Here is a 19,866-nt window from a genome sequence, read left to right on the forward strand (position 1 = left end):
TATGCCCGAGTTAAGAGGCAAGCGCGACAGCTCTGGGTTAAGGACAGAGCGCGCCGATGACACGAGAGCCATGTCTGATACTGCGTCACAATTTGCAGAACATGAGGACGGAGAGCTTCATTCTGTGGGTGACGGTTCTGATTCGGGGAGACCGGATTCAGAAATTTCAAATTTTAAATTTAAGCTTGAGAACCTCCGCGTGTTGCTAGGGGAGGTGTTAGCGGCTCTGAATGATTGTGACACGGTGGCAATCCCAGAGAAATTATGTAGGCTGGATAAATACTATGCGGTACCGGTGTGTACTGACGTTTTTCCTATACCAAAGAGGCTTACAGAGATTATTAGCAAGGAGTGGGATAGACCCGGTGTGCCTTTTTCCCCTCCTCCGATATTTAGAAAAATGTTCCCTATAGACGCCACCACACGAGACTTATGGCAGACGGTCCCTAAGGTGGAGGGAGCAGTTTCTACTTTAGCCAAGCGTACCACTATCCCGGTGGAGGATAGCTGTGCTTTCTCAGATCCAATGGATAAAAAATTAGAGGGTTACCTTAAGAAAATGTTTGTTCAACAAGGTTTTATATTACAGCCTCTTGCATGCATTGCGCCTGTCACTGCTGCAGCGGCATTCTGGTTTGAGTCTCTGGAAGAGGCGATTCGCACAGCACTATTGGATGAGTCTTTGAGCAAGATTAGAACTCTTAAGCTGGCTAATGCGTTTGTTTCGGATGCCGTAGTGCATTTAACCAAACTTATGGCTAAGAATTCCGGATTCGCCATACAGGCGCGCAGAGCGCTATGGCTTAAATCCTGGTCAGCAGATGTAACTTCTAAGTCTAAACTACTGAACATTCCTTTCAAAGGGCAGACCTTATTCGGGCCCGGCTTGAAGGAAATTATTGCTGACATTACTGGAGGTAAGGGCCACACCCTTCCTCAGGACAGGGCCAAATCAAAGGCCAAACAGTCTAATTTTCGTGCCTTTCGTAATTTCAAGGCAGGAGCAGCATCAACTTCCTCCGCTCCAAAACAGGAAGGAACTACTGCTCGTTACAGACAGGGTTGGAAAGGCAACCAGTCATGGAACAAGGGCAAGCAGGCCAGAAAGCCTACTTCCGCCCCTAAGACAGCATGAAGACAGGGCCCCCTTTCCGGAGACGGATCTAGTGGGGGGCAGACTTTCTCTCTTCGCCCAGGCTTGGGCAAGAGATGTACAGGATCCCTGGACGTTGGAGATTATATCTCAGGGATACCTTCTGGATTTCAAAACTTCTCCTCCACAAGGGAGGTTTCATCTGTCAAGGTTATCAACAACTAAAAAAGTGGTGGGTATATGGTGCGCAAATCTACCCCTTGCAATACACACTAATCTGCTCCCATAAAGCAGATAATGCAAGAACTGGTACAAAGAAAAAGAGAGATGTGTGTATGCGCTAAACAGCTCTGGGGATGATGAATATTCTATAAATATATATTAGTATATATAGAGATATGAATTATGAAGGTATAAATTATGAAAACACTTTGTGTGGCATAAAAATATAGTGTAGGTGTTACAGAGTCTACCTGTGCGACTGGTTTAAATCTAATATCCAAGCAACTAAAATGAATCAAATATCAAAGCAATATGTATATCAAAATAAAATTTATTTATCTTAATTAAAATAACAATAAAATATTGTCTACTGATACTGTGATATTATGACCGGTCATATATAGTAACAAACTCTATGCTAAAACATAAAAAATAAGCTAAAAATAGCTGACTATTTGTGCAGCTCAGTCTAAAATTATATTGGGATAGTAGCCCTATATCAAAGAGTGAATCCACCTATGGAATCTTGGCTTTTATAACAGTGAAAGTTCCGTTTGGGAAAGAGGTAGATATCAAACTACCTAGGGATGAAGTATTATTATGGCTCCGTTATAGGAGTAAACAGGTGTTAAAAGTCCCGTATGGAGATATTAAAAATTCCGTAATTGGCAGTTTCTGTGAAAATAAGTTGATACCTTTTTTTAGGAATAACCTACTGACAACCACGCTGCAGGACCGCTACACCTCTATGGTGCCTACCTGCTCTTTAGTCGAGCTGAATGCTCCGTCAAGGTATGGCACAGGTGTCCGGCGCGGCTCACTACAGCTGGTGACGTCAGGAACGCTGGATGCGTGTCGAATGTAGGTCCGGTCTCGATGAAAAAACTCTGCGCAGAGTATTGGAAGTGGATCAAATAATCCCAACGAATCCTTTACAATCCTTGTAGATAATTATATATTATCACTTTGTAGTTGTTCTTCTAGGTCCATCAACGCGTTCCACCATATAGAATGGCTTTATCAAGATGGTTTAAGCTGGTTCTGAGATCCTTTATAAATGTGTAGTTCATCTGTGATTGGTCATAAGTTAATTGATAAATTGTTGATTCCTTAAGGTGGATTTGCTTAAAGGTTGATTTACTTAAGGTGGATTATCTAGGTTCTCTTTTTGTATTGAATAGAGCTTTTTCTTAATGCAGTTTGTATATAGATGCTTTTGTGTATATACATGATTTCTTATGGTGTAAAAATGTAAGATCTGTGTATTAAAAATTAATTCCTTTTACTCAATTGATATATTCTATAAAACATATAAATGGAGTTAGTATACTATAAACATAGTAGTATAAACATAGTAGTGTTTCTTTAAAAATTGGTAATAGAATCCTAAAAATAGTATACAAAGTTATATACTGTAAATATATGCATAATACAAACTCGTCGTTCATGCATACATTATACAGATCATCTAAAATTGGGACTGATATAGTTAAAGCTTACATTTATATTCATTAGAACTTTTTCTTTTTCTATCAGTATTAGCATATGTGAGTTAAAAATTATACAACATTATTGTTGTTAAACCGTTATTAACCCTAGATGTCAGTACTTAATAGTTGGTCTTGTAAGATAAAGGTCCCATAAATGTCTTTGGTCTCAAAAATATGTATGACCTAATTGGTTCAGAAGTTTTTAAATATTGTATGACTGTGTATTTTATATAATAATTGTGGATCCCAATTATATTCACTAAAATGTCTTATATGAACTGTGACTCTAAAGGTAAGCGTATAAAGAATCTTAAAAAGGATCGTTAAATCTATAGTAGGGTACATATGGGAAGGTATTATGTTTTAATGTTTGAAATACAATTCCATTGAGGCTATTATTTGGCTATTGTACTGGTGTGTACAATGTTGGAATGGTGGGGAGTTGTAAGATTAGCAGTCTAGAATGAATGGATTTAAATCTAGCTCCGAATTTAGTCCTTGTGGGAATAATGTTTTTAATTCAAAAATAAGTTCTGCTTCTTTCCTAAGGAGTAATTGATCAAAATTTCCTCCTCTCCATGGTTTTGCGATCTTGCAAATACCCCAATATTTAAGGTCGTTGGTGTTATTGTGGTGTACTGTCCTGAAGTGTTCATACAGCCTAGTTTCTTGGTCACCTTTTTTTATATTTTATAGCGGTAGCTCCGTACCTAGACGACATTCTGATACAAGCGTCAAGTTTTCAAAATGCAAAGTCTCATACAGAGATAGTTCTAGCATTTCTGAGGTCGCATGGGTGGAAAGTGAATGTGGAAAAGAGTTCTCTGTTACCACTCACAAGGGTCCCTTTTCTAGGGACTCTTATAGATTCTGTAGAGATGAGACGGAGTCCAGGTTATCAAAGATTCTCAATGCTTGCCGTGTCCTTCACTCCATTCCAAGCCCATCAGTAGCTCAGTGCATGGAAGTAATCGGCTTAATGGTCGCGGCAATGGACATAGTGCCATTTGCGTGCCTACATCTCAGACCGCTGCAACTATGCATGCTAAGTCAATGGAACGGGGATTACTCAGATCTGTCCCCTTTGCTAAATCTGGACCAGGAGACCAGAGATTCTCTTCTCTGGTGGTTGTCACGGGTTCATCTGTCCAAAGGAATGACTTTTCGCAGACCAGATTGGACGATTGTAACAACAGATGCCAGCCTACTAGGCTGGGGAGCAGTCTGGAACTCCCTGAAGGCTCAGGGATCGTGGACTCAGGAGGAGAAACTCCTCCCAATAAACATTCTAGCATTAAGAGTAATATTCAATGCTCTTCTAGCTTGGCCTCAGTTAGCAACACTGAGGTTCATCAGATTTCAGTCGGACAACATCACGACTGTGGCTTACATCAATCATCAAGGGGGAACCAGGAGTTCCCTAGCGATGTCGGAAGTCTCGAAGATAATTCGCTGGGCAGAGTCTCACTCTTGCCACCTGTCAGCGATCTACATCCCAGGCGTGGAGAACTGGGAGGCGGATTTTCTAAGTCGCCAGACTTTTCATCCGGGGGAGTGGGAACTTCACCCGGAGGTATTTGCTCAACTGATTCGTCGTTGGGGCAAACCGGATTTGGATCTCATGGCATCTCGCCAGAACGCCAAGCTTCCTTGTTACGGATCCAGGTCCAGGGACCCGGGAGCGGTGCTGGTAGATGCACTAGCAGCCCCTTGGGTTTTCAACATAGCTTATGTGTTTCCACCTTTTCCGTTGCTACCTCGACTGATTGCCAGGATCAAACAGGAGAGAGCATCGGTGATTCTGATAGCGCCTGCGTGGCCACGCAGGACATGGTATGCAGACCTAGTGGACATGTCGTCCTGTCCACCATGGTCTCTACCCCTGAGGCAGCACCTTCTAATTCAGGGTCCTTTCAACCATCCAAACCTAATTTCTCTGAGGCTGACTGCTTGGAAATTGAACGCTTGATTCTATCAAAGCGTGGGTTTTCGGATTTGGTTATTGATACATTAATACAGGCTCGGAAACCTGTTACCAGAAAAATTTACCACAAGATATGGCGTAAATATTTATATTGGTGTGAATCCAAGAGTTACTCATGGAGTAAGGCTAGGATTCCTAGGATATTGTCTTTTCTACAAGAGGGTTTAGAAAAGGGCTTATCCGCTAGTTCACTAAAGGGACAGATATCTGCTCTGTCTATTCTGTTACACAAGCGTCTGGCAGAGAATCCAGACGTCCAGGCTTTTTGTCAGGCTTTGGCTAGGATTAAGCCTGTGTTTAAAGCTGTTGCTCCTCCGTGGAGCTTAAACTTGGTTCTTAAAGTTCTTCAGGGTGTTCCGTTTGAACCCCTTCATTCCATTGATATTAAGCTTTTATCTTGGAAAGTTCTGTTTTTGATGGCTATTTCCTCGGCTCGAAGAGTCTCTGAGTTATCTGCCTTACATTGTGATTCTCCTTATCTGATCTTTCATTCAGACAAGGTAGTCCTGCGTACTAAACCTGGGATTTTACCTAAGGTTGTTTCTATCAGGAATATCAATCAAGAGATTGTTGTTCCATCATTATGTCCTAATCCTTCTACAAAGAAGGAACGTCTTTTGCATAATCTGGACGTGGTCCGTGCCCTGAAGTTCTACTTACAGGCAACTAAAGATTTTCGACAAACTTCTTCTCTGTTTGTCGTTTACTGTGGACAGAGGAGAGGTCAAAAGGCTTCGGCTACCTCTCTCTCTTTTTGGCTTCGTAGCATAATTCGCTTAGCCTACGAGACTGCTGGACAGCAGCCTCCTGAAAGAATTACAGCTCATTCCACTATAGCTGTGGCTTCCACATGGGCCTTTAAGAATGAGGCCTTAGTTGAACAGATTTGCAAGGCTGCAACTTGGTCGTCACTTCATACTTTTTCCAAATTTTACAAATTTGACACTTTTGCTTCTTCGGAGGCTGTTTTTGGGAGAAAGGTTCTACAGGCAATGGTTCCTTCTGTTTAATGTTCCTGCCTTGTCCCTCCCATCATCCGTGTACTTTAGCTTTGGTATTGGTATCCCATAAGTAATGGATGACCCGTGGACTAAACACACTTAACAAGAGAAAACATAATTTATGCTTACCTGATAAATTTATTTCTCTTGTAGTGTGTTCAGTCTACGGCCCGCCCTGTCTTTTTGAGGCAGGTTCTAAATTTTAAATCATAACTCCAGTCACCACTACACCCTATAGTTTCTCCTTTCTCGTCTTGTTTCGGTCGAATGACTGGATATGACATGTGAGGGGAGGAGCTATATAGCAGCTCTGCTTGGGTGATCCTCTTGCAACTTCCTGTTGGGAAGGAGAATATATCCCATAAGTAATGGATGACCCGTGGACTGAACACACTACAAGAGAAATAAATTTATCAGGTAAGCATAAATTATGTTTTTTATATTTTTTTTTTTTCACCTCCTGTGATAAATTATATCGCTGATCCTGGTTCCTGTTGAGGATTGCTGTTTTAAGTCTACTGGGCGACGTTTTGGCTCCAGTTTGCTGAGATTGCACCTGCAGGTGCCCACCATCTTGTAAGTGCAAGCAATTGGTATTATTTTCCCCTTGTCCTGATGATATTGGGCCATGTCGTGTTGCTTTTTCCTTTATCCATAGGCACATATACATTGGAGTGTCAGAGGATTCCTGACTGTCTCTGCGCTTTGGATACAGTGTCCTGAACCACTGAGAAGTGTCAGTCTGCTCTACTAGCACCAGTGGGGTGCTTTATGTTTGTGAGTATTCACATTCTCATATTGCTGCTCATTTTACCTGTACTGGCGATATTAGGCCATGGTGGCGCCTCTGTTTTTTATTCTTTTTTAGATTCCATACTACAGGATAGCCATCCTTTGACAGAGTGCAGCCTCTAACATCTGGGAACTGTCATTACCCTGGACTCATAGACTTTCACATTATCATTATTTGGTTTTGAATTGGTTTTAATATTTTTTCCAATCTATGTTTATATTCCAGTAATATATATATATATATATATATATATATATATATATATATATATATATATATATATATATATATATATATATAGTTTTTTACTATTATCATTTACAGCATTGTGGTTACTTACTTATGTCCACATTTTAGATTTTTTAGGGTTTTATTTATAGTTTTATTATTGTTGCTATTATCATATTTCTAGATTTAGGCCTGTTTTTTTCTGTTGAGACATTACAAGCACTACCATATCACCTATTATATTGGAACTGAGGAAGCGCCCCCAAGGGCGTGGTGTGTCCACTGAGTGTGTACATATATATATATATATATATATATATATATATATATATATATATATATATATATATATATGTGTGTATATATATGTATGTATATATATATATATATATATATATATATATATATATATATATATATGTGTGTGTGTATGCATATATTGTATATACACAGATCCATTTACATACATGCAGTGAGAGAGAATACCAGACAGTTATCAAACATTTTAATATGATTGTAAGTACACTTCTCTATCAAATTATATTAAATACAAAGCAATTGTGGGCTATATGAAGCCCAGGTGACAAATACAGCCTTCAGATTTCTTTCATGTAATTAGCAAGAGTCCATGAGCTAGTGACGTATGGGATATACATTCCTACCAGGAGGGGCAAAGTTTCCCAGACCTCAAAATGCCTACAAATACACCCCTCACCACACCCACAAATCAGTTTTACAAACTTTGCCTCCTATGGAGGTGGTGAAGTAAGTTTGTGCTAGATTCTACGTTGATATGCGCTCCGCAGCAGGTTGGAGCCCGGTTTTCCTCTCAGCGTGCAGTGAATGTCAGAGGGATGTGAGGAGAGTATTGCCTATTTGAATTCAATGATCTCCTTCTACGGGGTCTATTTCATAGGTTCTCTGTTATCGGTCGTAGAGATTCATCTCTTACCTCCCTTTTCAGATCGACGATATACTCTTATATATATACCATTACCTCTGCTGATTTTCGTTTCAGTACTGGTTTGGCTTTCTACAACATGTAGATGAGTGTCCTGGGGTAAGTAAGTCTTATTTTCTGTGACACTCTAAGCTATGGTTGGGCACTTTTTTATAAAGTTCTAAATATATGTATTCAAACATTTATTTGCCTTGACTCAGGATGTTCAACATTCCTTATTTTCAGACAGTCAGTTTCATATTTGGGATAATGCATTTGAATAAAACAAATTTTTTTTTTTTCTTACCTTAAAATTTTACTTTCCCTGTGGGCTGTTAGGCTCGCGGGGGCTGAAAATGCTTCATTTTATTGCGTCATTCTTGGCGCAGACTTTTTTGGCTTTTTTTTTTTTTTCTGTTTCCGGCGTCATACATGTCGCCGGAAGTTGCGTCATTTTTGACGTTCTTTTGCGCCAAAAATGTTGGCGTTCCGGATGTGGCGTCATTTTTGGCGCCAAAAGCATTTAGGCGCCAAATAATGTGGGCGTCTTATTTGGCGCTAAAAAATATGGGCGTCACTTTTGTCTCCACATTATTTAAGTCTCATTTTTTATTGCTTCTGGTTGCTAGAAGCTTGTTCACTGGCATTTTTTCCCATTCCTGAAACTGTCATTTAAGGAATTTGATCAATTTTGCTTTATATGTTGTTTTTTCTATTACATATTGCAAGATGTCCAATGTTGAAGCTGAGTCAGAAGATACTTCTGGAAAATCGCTGCCTGGTGCTGGAGCTACCAAAGCTAAGTGTATCTGCTGTAAACTTTTGGTAGCTGTTCCTCCAGCTGGTGTTTGTATTGAATGTCATGACAAACTTGTTAATGCAGATAATATTTCCTTTAGTAAAGTTACATTACCTGTTGCTGTTCCATCAACATCTAATACTCAGAGTGTTCCTGATAACATAAGAGATTTTGTTTCTAAATCCATTAAGAAGGCTATGTCTGTTATTCCTCCTTCTAGTAAACGTAAAAAGTCTTTTAAACCTTCTCATTTTTCAGATGAATTTTTAAATGAACATCATCATTCTGATTCTGATAATGGCTCTTCTGGTTCAGAGGATTCTGTCTCAGAGGTTGATGCTGATAAATCTTCATATTTATTTAAAATGGAATTTATTCGTTCTTTACTTAAAGAAGTCCTAATTGCATTAGAAATTGAGGATTCTGGTCCTCTTGATACTAAATCTAAACGTTTAGATCTTTGGATTCAGAATATTGTTTCAGAAGGGTACAGAATTGGCTTCAAGATAAGTCCTCCTGCAAAGAGATTTTTTCTTTCCCGTGTCCCAGTAAATCCAGCGAAGGCTCAAGCATTTCTGAAATGTGTTTCAGATCTAGAGTTGGCTGGAGTAATTATGCCAGTTCCAGTTCTGGAACAGGGGATGGGGTTTTATTCAAATCTCTTCATTGTACCAAAGAAGGAGAATTCCTTCAGACCAGTTCTGGATCTAAAAATATTGAATCGTTATGTAAGGATACCAACATTCAAAATGGTAACTGTAAGGACTATCCTGCCTTTTGTTCAGCAAGGGCATTATATGTCTACAATAGATTTACAGGATGCATATCTGCATATTCCGATTCATCCAGATCACTATCAGTTTCTGAGATTCTCGTTCCTAGACAAGCATTACCAGTTTGTGGCTCTTCCATTTGGCCTAGCAACAGCTCCAAGAATTTTTACTAAGGTTCTCGGTGTTGCAAACTTCTTTTGAATTTTTACCTAAGGTGAATTCCAACAACATTAGTAGAGAAATTGTGGTTCCTTCATTATGTCCTAATCCTAAGAATTCTAAGGAGAAATCATTGCATTCTTTGGATGTAGTTAGAGCTTTGAAATATTATGTTGAAGCCACTAAGAATTTCCGAAAGACTTCTAGTCTATTTGTTATCTTTTCCGGTTCTAGGAAAGGTCAGAAGGCCTCGGCCATTTCTTTGGCATCTTGGTTGAAATCTTTAATTCATCATGCTTATGTCGAGTCGGGTAAAACTCCGCCTCAAAGGATTACAGCTCATTCTACTAGGTCAGTTTCTACTTCCTGGGCGTTTAGGAATGAAGCTTCGGTTGATCAGATTTGCAAAGCAGCAACTTGGTCTTCTTTGCATACTTTTACTAAATTCTATCATTTTGATGTGTTTTCTTCTTCTGAAGCTGTTTTTGGTAGAAAAGTACTTCAGGCAGCTGTTTCAGTTTGAATCTTCTGCTTATGTATTCAGTTTTTTTCATTATAAAATTTAAACTTTATTTTGGGTGTGGATTATTTTTCAGCGGAATTGGCTGTCTTTATTTTATCCCTCCCTCTCTAGTGACTCTTGCGTGGAGAGATCCACATCTTGGGTAGTCATTATCCCATACGTCACTAGCTCATGGACTCTTGCTAATTACATGAAAGAAAACATAATTTATGTAAGAACTTACCTGATAAATTAATTTATTTCATATTGGCAAGAGTCCATGAGGCCCACCCTTTTTGTGGTGGTTATGATTTTTTTGTATAAAGCACAATTATTCCAATTTCTTATTTTTTATGCTTTCGCACTTTTTTCTTATCACCCCACTTCTTGGCTATTCGTTAAACTGATTTGTGGGTGTGGTGAGGGGTGTATTTTTAGGCATTTTGAGGTTTGGGAAACTTTGCCCCTCCTGGTAGGAATGTATATCCCATACGTCACTAGCTCATGGACTCTTGCTAATATGAAAGAAATACATTTATCAGGTAAGTTCTTACATAAATTATGTTATTGTTCAGTGTGTGCCAAATGTAATTAGTATTTATTTTTATTGTTTTGAGTTTTGTTACTAAGCACTTTAAGATTTTAGTTTTTTAGATTTTAACATAATTCTGTCTCATATCTCATCTACAAATAATTTATATCTCTAAACCGAAGAAGGCCTTGCAAACTACCTCTACTTACCTCACAAAGTTGCTGTATTTTCTGCAGAATGAACATGGTTTTTATGCTTATTACAATGTTTTACTTTACTTTTTTTTTTCCTTTTCAGATTTACATGAATGCTGTGTGGCATGGCTGGGCCATCCCAATGTTTTTATTTTTAGCTATTTTGAGGTTATCTCTAAATTACCTCATAGCCAGGTAACAAACTACTTTTTATATTTCATATAACTGGATATGTAATGCAAAAAAAGACTTTAGTAAACATAGAGCTAATTGTGTTGCTGATTGGCTTTTGAAGGTTTGGACAACTTTTGTTTACAGGTAGTTGTGCTGGCGAATGGCTGGGAAATAGTGTTGTATCTACTTGTAGATAAAGACTTTCTTTGATTTAAAGAGACATGAAACTCCAAATTTTTCTTTCCCCTCAAACTCTGAAAGATAACACTATGGATTGCACAAATGTGTTGCATTATGTTCCCAAAGCTTGCTTCTGTTGAGGAGGTAACAGCAATGTTTAGGATTCCCTGAACGCTATGTGATTTACTTTCATGGATAATTAAAGTTGAGGGATTTGTATATTTTGTCTTTTAAGCTGCATTGAACTTTAGAACTTACTTTTTCTGTTTTTTAGATTAAGGTTCTTTTCCTTTACACTTTATAAATCAGGAATACTATGTACATTTCTCTGCATAAGAGAGTTATGCCCAGGCATCTTACAACCTTAATTATTCAGGGATAGTCCTTTGTCACATGGGGAACTAAGCAAAATACGGTTGATATGTATGCAAAATCGGTTTGCTGGGTTAAATAAAAAAATCGGTATTTTTTTTTAAGTTGCTAGCAGAAAGGAAGAATATCCAGTGTCAGGTCCCAAAAGGATTTTTATACCATAGTTCAAATGAGATTGTGTCAAAGTCTGCAGAAATTTAAAAAGACAATGACCAATGGTTCTCCTGCCCATTCGATCATAGTTATGGTGAGATACTATTGGAGGCAGCACAATGCAAATAGTCTAAGTCAGGGATGGCCAACTGGCAGCACATCGGCCACATGAGTCCCTCTGCCCTATATCTTTTTACCTCTGGGGGAAAGCAGAACTAAATGTGTACCATAGAATGGTTTACCCCAAGAAACTAAAAATTGTGTTTTGAGGGATTCTGGTGGTGGACAAAGTGGTCACAATTCAAAAGACCCTTCTGGAGTGGAAAACAGAAGTTAGATGGTACCCTGCAACCTTGTCTAAATCAGGCCCTGTGCCACTGTACATTTTTAGGTAATATATTATTATTTGCATGTAGTCATAAAGCTTCTAAAATACTTATTTGTGGCCTCCATATTTTAGCAAGTTGTCCATCACTGGTCTAAGTTATCATCTAGAACTATCTATGAATATGAGCTTTATTTAACCAAATCCCATGGTATTTTTAGTGGGAATTACTGAAATTGTTACTATTTGCTTCTCTGTGTCTCAGAACTTTGAATATCAAGTTGAAAAGAGGAAATAAAAATGTAATCTGTATTGTTTGTAGATCTTAGGTGCATGGGTTTTCTAAAGAACCTGTGTAGCATTTGTTTTAGTTGTAATCTGTAGCTGTGAGAGATACTGAATGCTTCCCATGCTTTTCCTTTGGCATCTGCATTGCTTGGCGTAACACATGCTCGCTCAAATGCACGTTCACTTATTCTCACATGCCTGCACATTCACCACTCTCACACAGGCACGCTCACTTCACCCACTCACACACACCCACTTACACTCACAAAGACACTCAATTGAGTCCTTGAGTTTTTTATTTTATTACTTATGGCCATATTAACATACAATGTCACCTATAAAACAAAGCATATCAAATGCGTTAATTATCTATACAAACCCTATTGCTCTAGAAATTTTTTACATAAGTGAAACAAAAGAAAAAACTTAGTGTCATGACAAAATATACATTTTGCATATTAATATAGTATAGTCACTATGATTTTGTAAAATGATCCAATTCCTCCCAGTTATTATTTATGTGTGTTATACATTCTTAATTCCCTTTTGCTGCTAGTACCATTTTACTATAGGTAGCATATGAAATAGTTAATACTTAGTGTTTAAACCTCTGTGCTATATATGCACCCCAAATTGTTTGCATTTGGTCATGAATGGGTTTGCATTTGTTTTTCATGAAATAATAATCTTCAAGTGTTAAGAATTTGGTCACTCCAATGTATCCATTGAGCTATATTTTGGTATCTCAGAAATTTTCCATCTATGAGCTAGAAGGGATTTAGGATCAAACAGGAATCTAGAGGTCGTGGATTTTCTATAATTCTGTAGGATTCTAGGGCAACCTCCTTCCATAATTTTACAACCTTTGGCTATTACAACCATATGTGTCCCATAGTTCCCTTGAATTCACTGCACCTCCAACTAATATCACTCTGGGTATAATTTTAAAAAAAAAATCTGGTAGGGGATAAATACCATCTCTGAAGTATTTTCTAGTTCTAGTAATTTGCTAGATGTTGAGGATTTTAGAATGTTTGTAAATATATAGGGCCAGAATACGAGTAGAGCACAAACCTTTGCGCTCAAGCAATATCAGGTTTTCACTTTTGTTTGCGCTGGTATTACAAGTTAAAAGTAAATTAAATTTAATACTCGTCGGGTTAGCGCATCCTTTAGAGCTGTGGTTAACTGTTTCACAAAACAAAAAAAGTCTCACAAAACACACCAAAATGCATTACAAAGTACAGTTATGCTCATAACAAAATATATATATATATATATATATATATACGTCTAAAGATGTATATATAAATGTCTATATATATATATATATATATATATATATATATATATATATATATATATACAGATGTATTTACAGACACATATGTACACATATATAGACATATATAGAAGTTCATTGGAGCCCTTTGCAGTTAAGTAGATGAAAACATGTTAAAACATATTTCTTTCTGGGGGCGGAGCCAACAGCCGTGGGAAGCAGACGCAATTCATTTAAGCTCCTTGCTTAGGGCTAATCTATATATATATTTATGGCAAAGAACTAAGTTTTTTTTTAGCATATCTATAGCCAACGACTAATCCCTGCTCTGGGAGTGCTATGAGAAGAACGGATAGATTATTTTACTGAAACATAAGCATAAAAGGGATGAGGCCTGTATATCTTATACCATCAGATACATAACCTTATTTCCACTTCAGTCGACCTATTACAGCTGATACTGAAACTTTTTCCCTGCTAAACATGGATGAGATTCGGATGCTCCTCTCTGAGTTTGAGATGCAGATGCAAAATAATTTTCTTGAGCTAGAACTCATAATCAGAGAGCCACACGTTTTGAGAGAAGATACTGTAAGCAAGATGGCGGACAACGGAGCCGACTCCCTGCAGGTACAGACCATGCAAGCTGATATGCACATGGGTGGCAAAAAGGAAAACCATCAGATATCACTTGGAGGAGGTGATGTGCTGTTAAACGCTGCTTTACCTATGAGGAGACCCAGTAGTGCTCACATTGCAGGCAATGGCACTATGTTAATGCAGCGATTTGACTCCGGCATTGATCTTTGCCTTTCAGACGCTTGCATTTTAGAGACTGTCCTTTGGAAGCAAGTACAGCAGCACAATCCACAGCCCATGGCTCACACTCCCTGCAATACTGTAACACCTGACCTATTTGGGAGCCCTCCGGCAGCTAAGGGAGCCCTGTCGGGCCGGATGTCTTTGCCGGGATCTAAGCAGAGCGAGACAGACGAACGTGTCAACAGGCGATCTATAGCCCATACTCCAGTTAACTATATTAGAAGCAGGGGCGACAATCAGCAGAAGGCGGCCAGAAGTTATACCCAGATGGTAAGATCCCGCCTGACACCACGCTGTCCACATTCCCAAACTCCACCAGCAAACTATATCAAGGGGACGTTTGGGTTGTTGTTCTCATACCTACTCACTCCAGGGAGGGCATTATGGGACCCCGGGAGACCTTCTCACAATTTATCCCCTAAGCTCACGCTACAGATGGCTTACTACTGATATCCCCTTTCCACTGCAAGCGGATCTGTGCAACTCAAAAGCTAGCGATTTTGGACTCATTGTGCCCACAACCCTAACTAAGTACTTTGTTTCTTGAGACTCTGAGAACTGGATATCGATGGCAAGTAAAGGGATCTGGCTTATATTAAGGACTATTCTGTTTTATTTATTTGCAAGTATAATATTGCCCTATTACGCTATTTGTTTTCCCTCTCTTATAGAATGCCCCCTGCTAGTTCTCCTAATATGTGTCGTATGATAATGTTCTACTGTGCCTCATTTCTGCTAAGTCTAGTTAGAGAGTGTCTAATCCCTACCTATTGCAGTCCTGAGGGCTGCTGCTGATTGCAGCTCAATGTATCTTGGTAGATTAGTTTATCTACCTCTCATATAACGAAAATGTGTTTAACTCAGTCAGCATTTATATCTCACTTGTATATATTAACTATTTGTTACAGTGGTATTGCAGATATATACTTTATACATGATTTAGCATTCAGTTTAATAGTTGTTTTAATGTACTGACTGTGGTTCTACTCATTGGGTAACAAGTTACTGTAACTTTGAAATTGTGGCATATCAGCTATGGGCTGAGCTCATCCAGCTCTGCTATAAGGTGAAGTCCTAGTGAATATATGTTAACGGCAACCTCACTAGTTGGTAATAATAACATACTTACATATCTCTTTAGCTGGCAACTGAATGTTGTATGTGCTCCTCATGTCTAGGCAGCAATAGCTGATTTTTTCTCATTATCTTCTTCCACACCATAGATGTATATACCTATAGCCCCTGGTGTCTCCTGGTAGTCTATATTAAGATTACTGTTGGCTACTATACCAGAGCCCTTTGTCTATCCATCTTGAGTAGTATCACCATGTCACAGTTCTTTTATAGTCTCATTTTAATACTAACTACTCCATTTCAGGTGCTTCTGCTTTTGTTTTATACTGCTCTGAACACAATTTTACCCCCTGTCCACTAGATTAAGATTATAGTTAAATGTATTCTGAATGCCATCATACGAACACCTGTTACAATTTCATTACTATGCTAGTCTTCCTAACCGTACATAGCTGGCCTCTTGAGAACCCCTGTAGCCCTCAGCAGAGAATCGAGTATTAAAACCTCTCCCTTCTATTACTGTATTTAATACTCTTTGCTTCTATAACTGTTTATGGAATTATGCTATGCCTCTGCTTTATTATATTTATGTTTCTAGGATATGACATTGCTTATGTTGAGTTTAATATTAATACAAAATTTTTGGCCCTAGTGGGCTCCTCCCCTCCCTTTCCCGTCGGTACTGGTTGCCTGCGGGTCATACCCCTATTCCTTCTCCCACATCGCCTATAGCTGGTAACTCCCTAGGGGAGGGGCCCACCTGGAAATCCCCCATGTACTATATATACTAATGTCCCCCTCTCCGCTTAATGGTGCTGGGAGTTACCCCTATACATTTTATTGAAAGTCGATCCCTAATGTTGGTCATGATACCGTTGTGTTTTGTCTTTAATTCTACTCTAGTCCTCATATCCCTGGTACCAAGATTCATTCTGGTATATAAAGCACCGTCTTTAGGTCATAATGAGACTAATGAGGGCTCACCACTATATCCCTTTAATTATCTACCCCAATTTATATCCTATCTAGATATTTTTAAGAGTTTACTTGACATTTAAAACTAACGCTCATTTAGAGTCCCGATAATAATTAATATAAGATTCATATCCTGGTCGGCTCCGCCCTCCATCCCCCCCCTCCCCCCATTATATTTCGAGCGGCTCTTGCCCGCTGCATCCCTCCCCTTCCCTTTTAAATTTTAAAGCTAATCCCCCCTGACCCTAATTATATCTGAGTAGACACTCCAATTCGCCTGCTATATGGTTCAGGGAGGACAATTTCTGTTTTATTGTATTTCCTTTATTATAAAACTGAAGTCTTATTGTAAACTGCCCACATTTTATAACATTACGTGTGCTGTATGACTATATTATACCCTTACTGTAGGGTTCTGATTGTAACATTTATCTAACAATATTGTATATGCACTCTTCTGCAAATGTTTTGGGGCATAATCTTTGGTTGTATCTGTTTATGACTTCAATAAAAAATATTTAAAAAAAAAAAAAAAAAAAAACATATTTCTTTCTAATGACACAGTGAGTCACGGTGGACATGGTGAGTCCACGGATCATCATAATTACTGTTGGGGAATATCACTCCCTGTAGGCCAGCAGGAGGAGGCAAAGAGCACTACAGCAAAGCTGTCAAATATCACTCCCTTACCCACAAACCCCAGTCATTCTCTTTGCCTATGCAAGGAAGTGGTAAAGTTTTAAGGTGTCTGAAGATTCTTCAATCAAGAGTTTATTTTTAAAAGCAGAGCAGGTTGTTGTTTTTTTTTTTTTTGGGGGGGGGTCTAACTATGTTCCACATCAGTCTCTTCAGTAGAGCTGTGGTGGCTTTTAAGCATTTGGAAACTTTTGGGGTTTTTCATTCTCACTGTGCATTCCATGTCTGGTGCTGCCCTATCCTGAATGCCTGATTAGAAGTAGTCAGACTTTCGTTTTTTTCCAAGGGTCTATGGGGGGAGGATGCCTTCCCATATCTGTGTACTGCCCTGCTGCCGGGAAAATTGGTCTCAGGTAAGTGCCTGTTTATTATTTTTCTTTGCTGACAGAAGAAAAGGTTATGGCACTTTTCTGGGGATTGGGACTGAAATCCTATGTGGGCACTGTTAGACACTGTGGAGGAGAGGCTCTCCGTTTTGCAGTGGTGTTGCTGCATGTGTTTGTTTTTATACCGGCCTTTTTTCTAATATGTTATGGTGGCCGGTCTTTTTGTCACGCCAATGATTAGGAGGGGCGGTTTGCTGAGGCGGCAATTAAGTTGCGCACTCTGTGTTCCAGTCTGTGTGGAGGTTGCTTGTGGCTTTGTTGGCTAAAACGCTCTGGGCTTTTCATTGCGCTGCAGGACTCTTTGAGACCGTATCGTTGGGGATTTTATCCGGTTTTCAAGAGGTCAGGTAGGCTCCCAGCAGGGTGTGCTAAGGTTAAGAGGCTACCTGGAGGGTTCAGTAGTTTTTGGTTTTGGAAAAGCAAACATTTTTTTTTGCAGTAAAAAAGTTGTCCTTTTAAAATTTAAAGGGCCAGTAACATTTTTTATTTTTTACTTTTGGGAAGCCAGTTTGATTTATTTTTGATAAGATGGATCAAGGGGCTTTACTAGACATTACATGTAGCTTATGCCTTGACTCTAATGTGGAACCTTCAATCCCTTTCTTCTACAAGATATGACGAGTTCACGTATTTCATCCTTACTTGTGGGATATTATCCTCCTGCTAACAGGAAGTGGCAAAGAGCACCACAAAGAGCACCACAGCAGAACTGTATATATAGCTCCTCCCTTCCCCTCCACCCCCAATCATTCTCTTTGCCTGTGTTTGTCTCTTTGCCTGTGTTATACTAGGAAGAGGTAAAGTGAGGTGTTAGTTTAGTTTCTTCAATCAAGAAGTTTTTTTATTTTAAATGGTACCGGTGAGTACTATTTTCCTCAAGGGGATATGGAAGAAGATTTCTGCCCTGAGGTTGATGATCTTAGCAGCAAAAGGAATGGGATAGACAAGGTATACTCTCCCCTTCCTAATTTTAAGAAAATGTTTCCCATATCAGACACCATTCGGGACTCATGGCAAACGGTCCCTAAGATAGAGGGAGCTATATCTACCCTGACTAAGCGTACAACTATATACATTGAGGACAGTTGTGCTTTCAAAGACCCTATGGATAAAAAGTTAGAGGGTCTTCTAAAGAAATTATTTATTAATCAGGGTTTTCTTTTACAACCTACGGCTTGCATTGTTCCAGTAACTACTGCAGCAGCTTTTTGGTTTGAGGCTCTGGAGGTTGAGACTCCGTTAGATGACATTTTGGATAGAATTAAGGCTCTCAAGCTAGCTAATTATTTTATTACTGATGCCGCTTTTCAAATTGCTAAATTAGCAGTGAGAAATGCAGGATTTGCTGTTCTAGCGCGTAGAGCGTTGTGGCTCAAATCTTGGTCTGCTGATGTGTCATCAAAAACTAAGCTTTTAGCTATTCCCTTTAAAGGTAAGACCCTTTTCGGGCCTGAATTGAAGGAAATAATTTCTGACATTACAGGAGGTAAAGGCCATGCCCTACCTCAGGATAAGTCTGTGAAGATGAGGGGTAAACAAAATAATTTTCGTTCCTTTCGGAATTTTAAAGGAGGACCCTCTGCTTCCTCTTCCTCCACAAAGCAGGAAGGGAATTTTACCCAATCTAAGTCAGTCTGGAGACCCAACCATACCTGGAATAAAGGTAAACAATCCAAGAAGCTTGCTGCTTCTACAAAGACAGAATGAAGGGGCGGCCCCCGATCCGGGACCGGATCTAGTAGGGGGCAGACTTTCTTTCTTTGCTCAGGCTTGGGCAAGAGATGTTCAGGACCCCTGGGCGCTGGAAATAGTGACCCACAGGTATCAACTGGAATTCAAGGATTTTCTCCCAAGAGGGTGATTTCATCTTTCACGATTATCTGTAAACCTGATAAAAAGAGAGGCGTTCTTACGCTGTGTAAAAGACCTCTCTACCATGGGAGTAATTTGTCCCATTCCAAAACCGGAACAGGGACAGGGGTTTTACTCAAATCTTTTTGTGGTTCCCAAAAAAGACCCATTTTAGATCTCAAGTGTCTAAACAAGTTTCTCAGAGTCCCATCGTTCAAGATGGAGACTATATGAACAATCTTACCAATGATCCAGGAGGGTCAATATATGACTACTGTGGACTTGAAGGATGCTTACCTTCATATTCCTATCCACAAGGATCATCATCAGTTTCTAAGGTTTGCCTTCCTGGACAAACATCAGTTCGTGGCTCCTCCCTTCGGGTTGGCCACAGCACCCAGAATCTTCACAATGGTTCTAGGGTCTCTTCTGGCGGTTCTCAGACCGCGAGGCATAGCAGTGGTGCCTTATCTGGACGATATTCTGATCCCGGCGTCAACTTATCAACTGACAAAATCTCACACGGGCACAGTGTTGTCTTTTCTGAGAACTCACGGTTGGAAGGTGAACATAGAGAA

General features: G+C 39.2%; 1 protein-coding gene across 1 annotated transcript in view; it reads left to right on the forward strand.

Annotated features, from left to right (window-relative positions):
- The window catches only part of GRAMD4 (GRAM domain containing 4), an 837,450-nt gene that overhangs the window by 551,247 nt on the left and 266,337 nt on the right, over positions 1-19,866 (forward strand). Inside the window, exon 9 of the mRNA XM_053716614.1 lies at positions 10,814-10,905. Coding sequence (XP_053572589.1) covers positions 10,814-10,905 — 92 coding nt within the window. The remainder of the gene's footprint in view (positions 1-10,813; positions 10,906-19,866) is intronic.

This window comes from Bombina bombina, chromosome 6 (genome assembly GCF_027579735.1).
Source record: "Bombina bombina isolate aBomBom1 chromosome 6, aBomBom1.pri, whole genome shotgun sequence".
Lineage (NCBI taxonomy): Eukaryota > Metazoa > Chordata > Amphibia > Anura > Bombinatoridae > Bombina > Bombina bombina.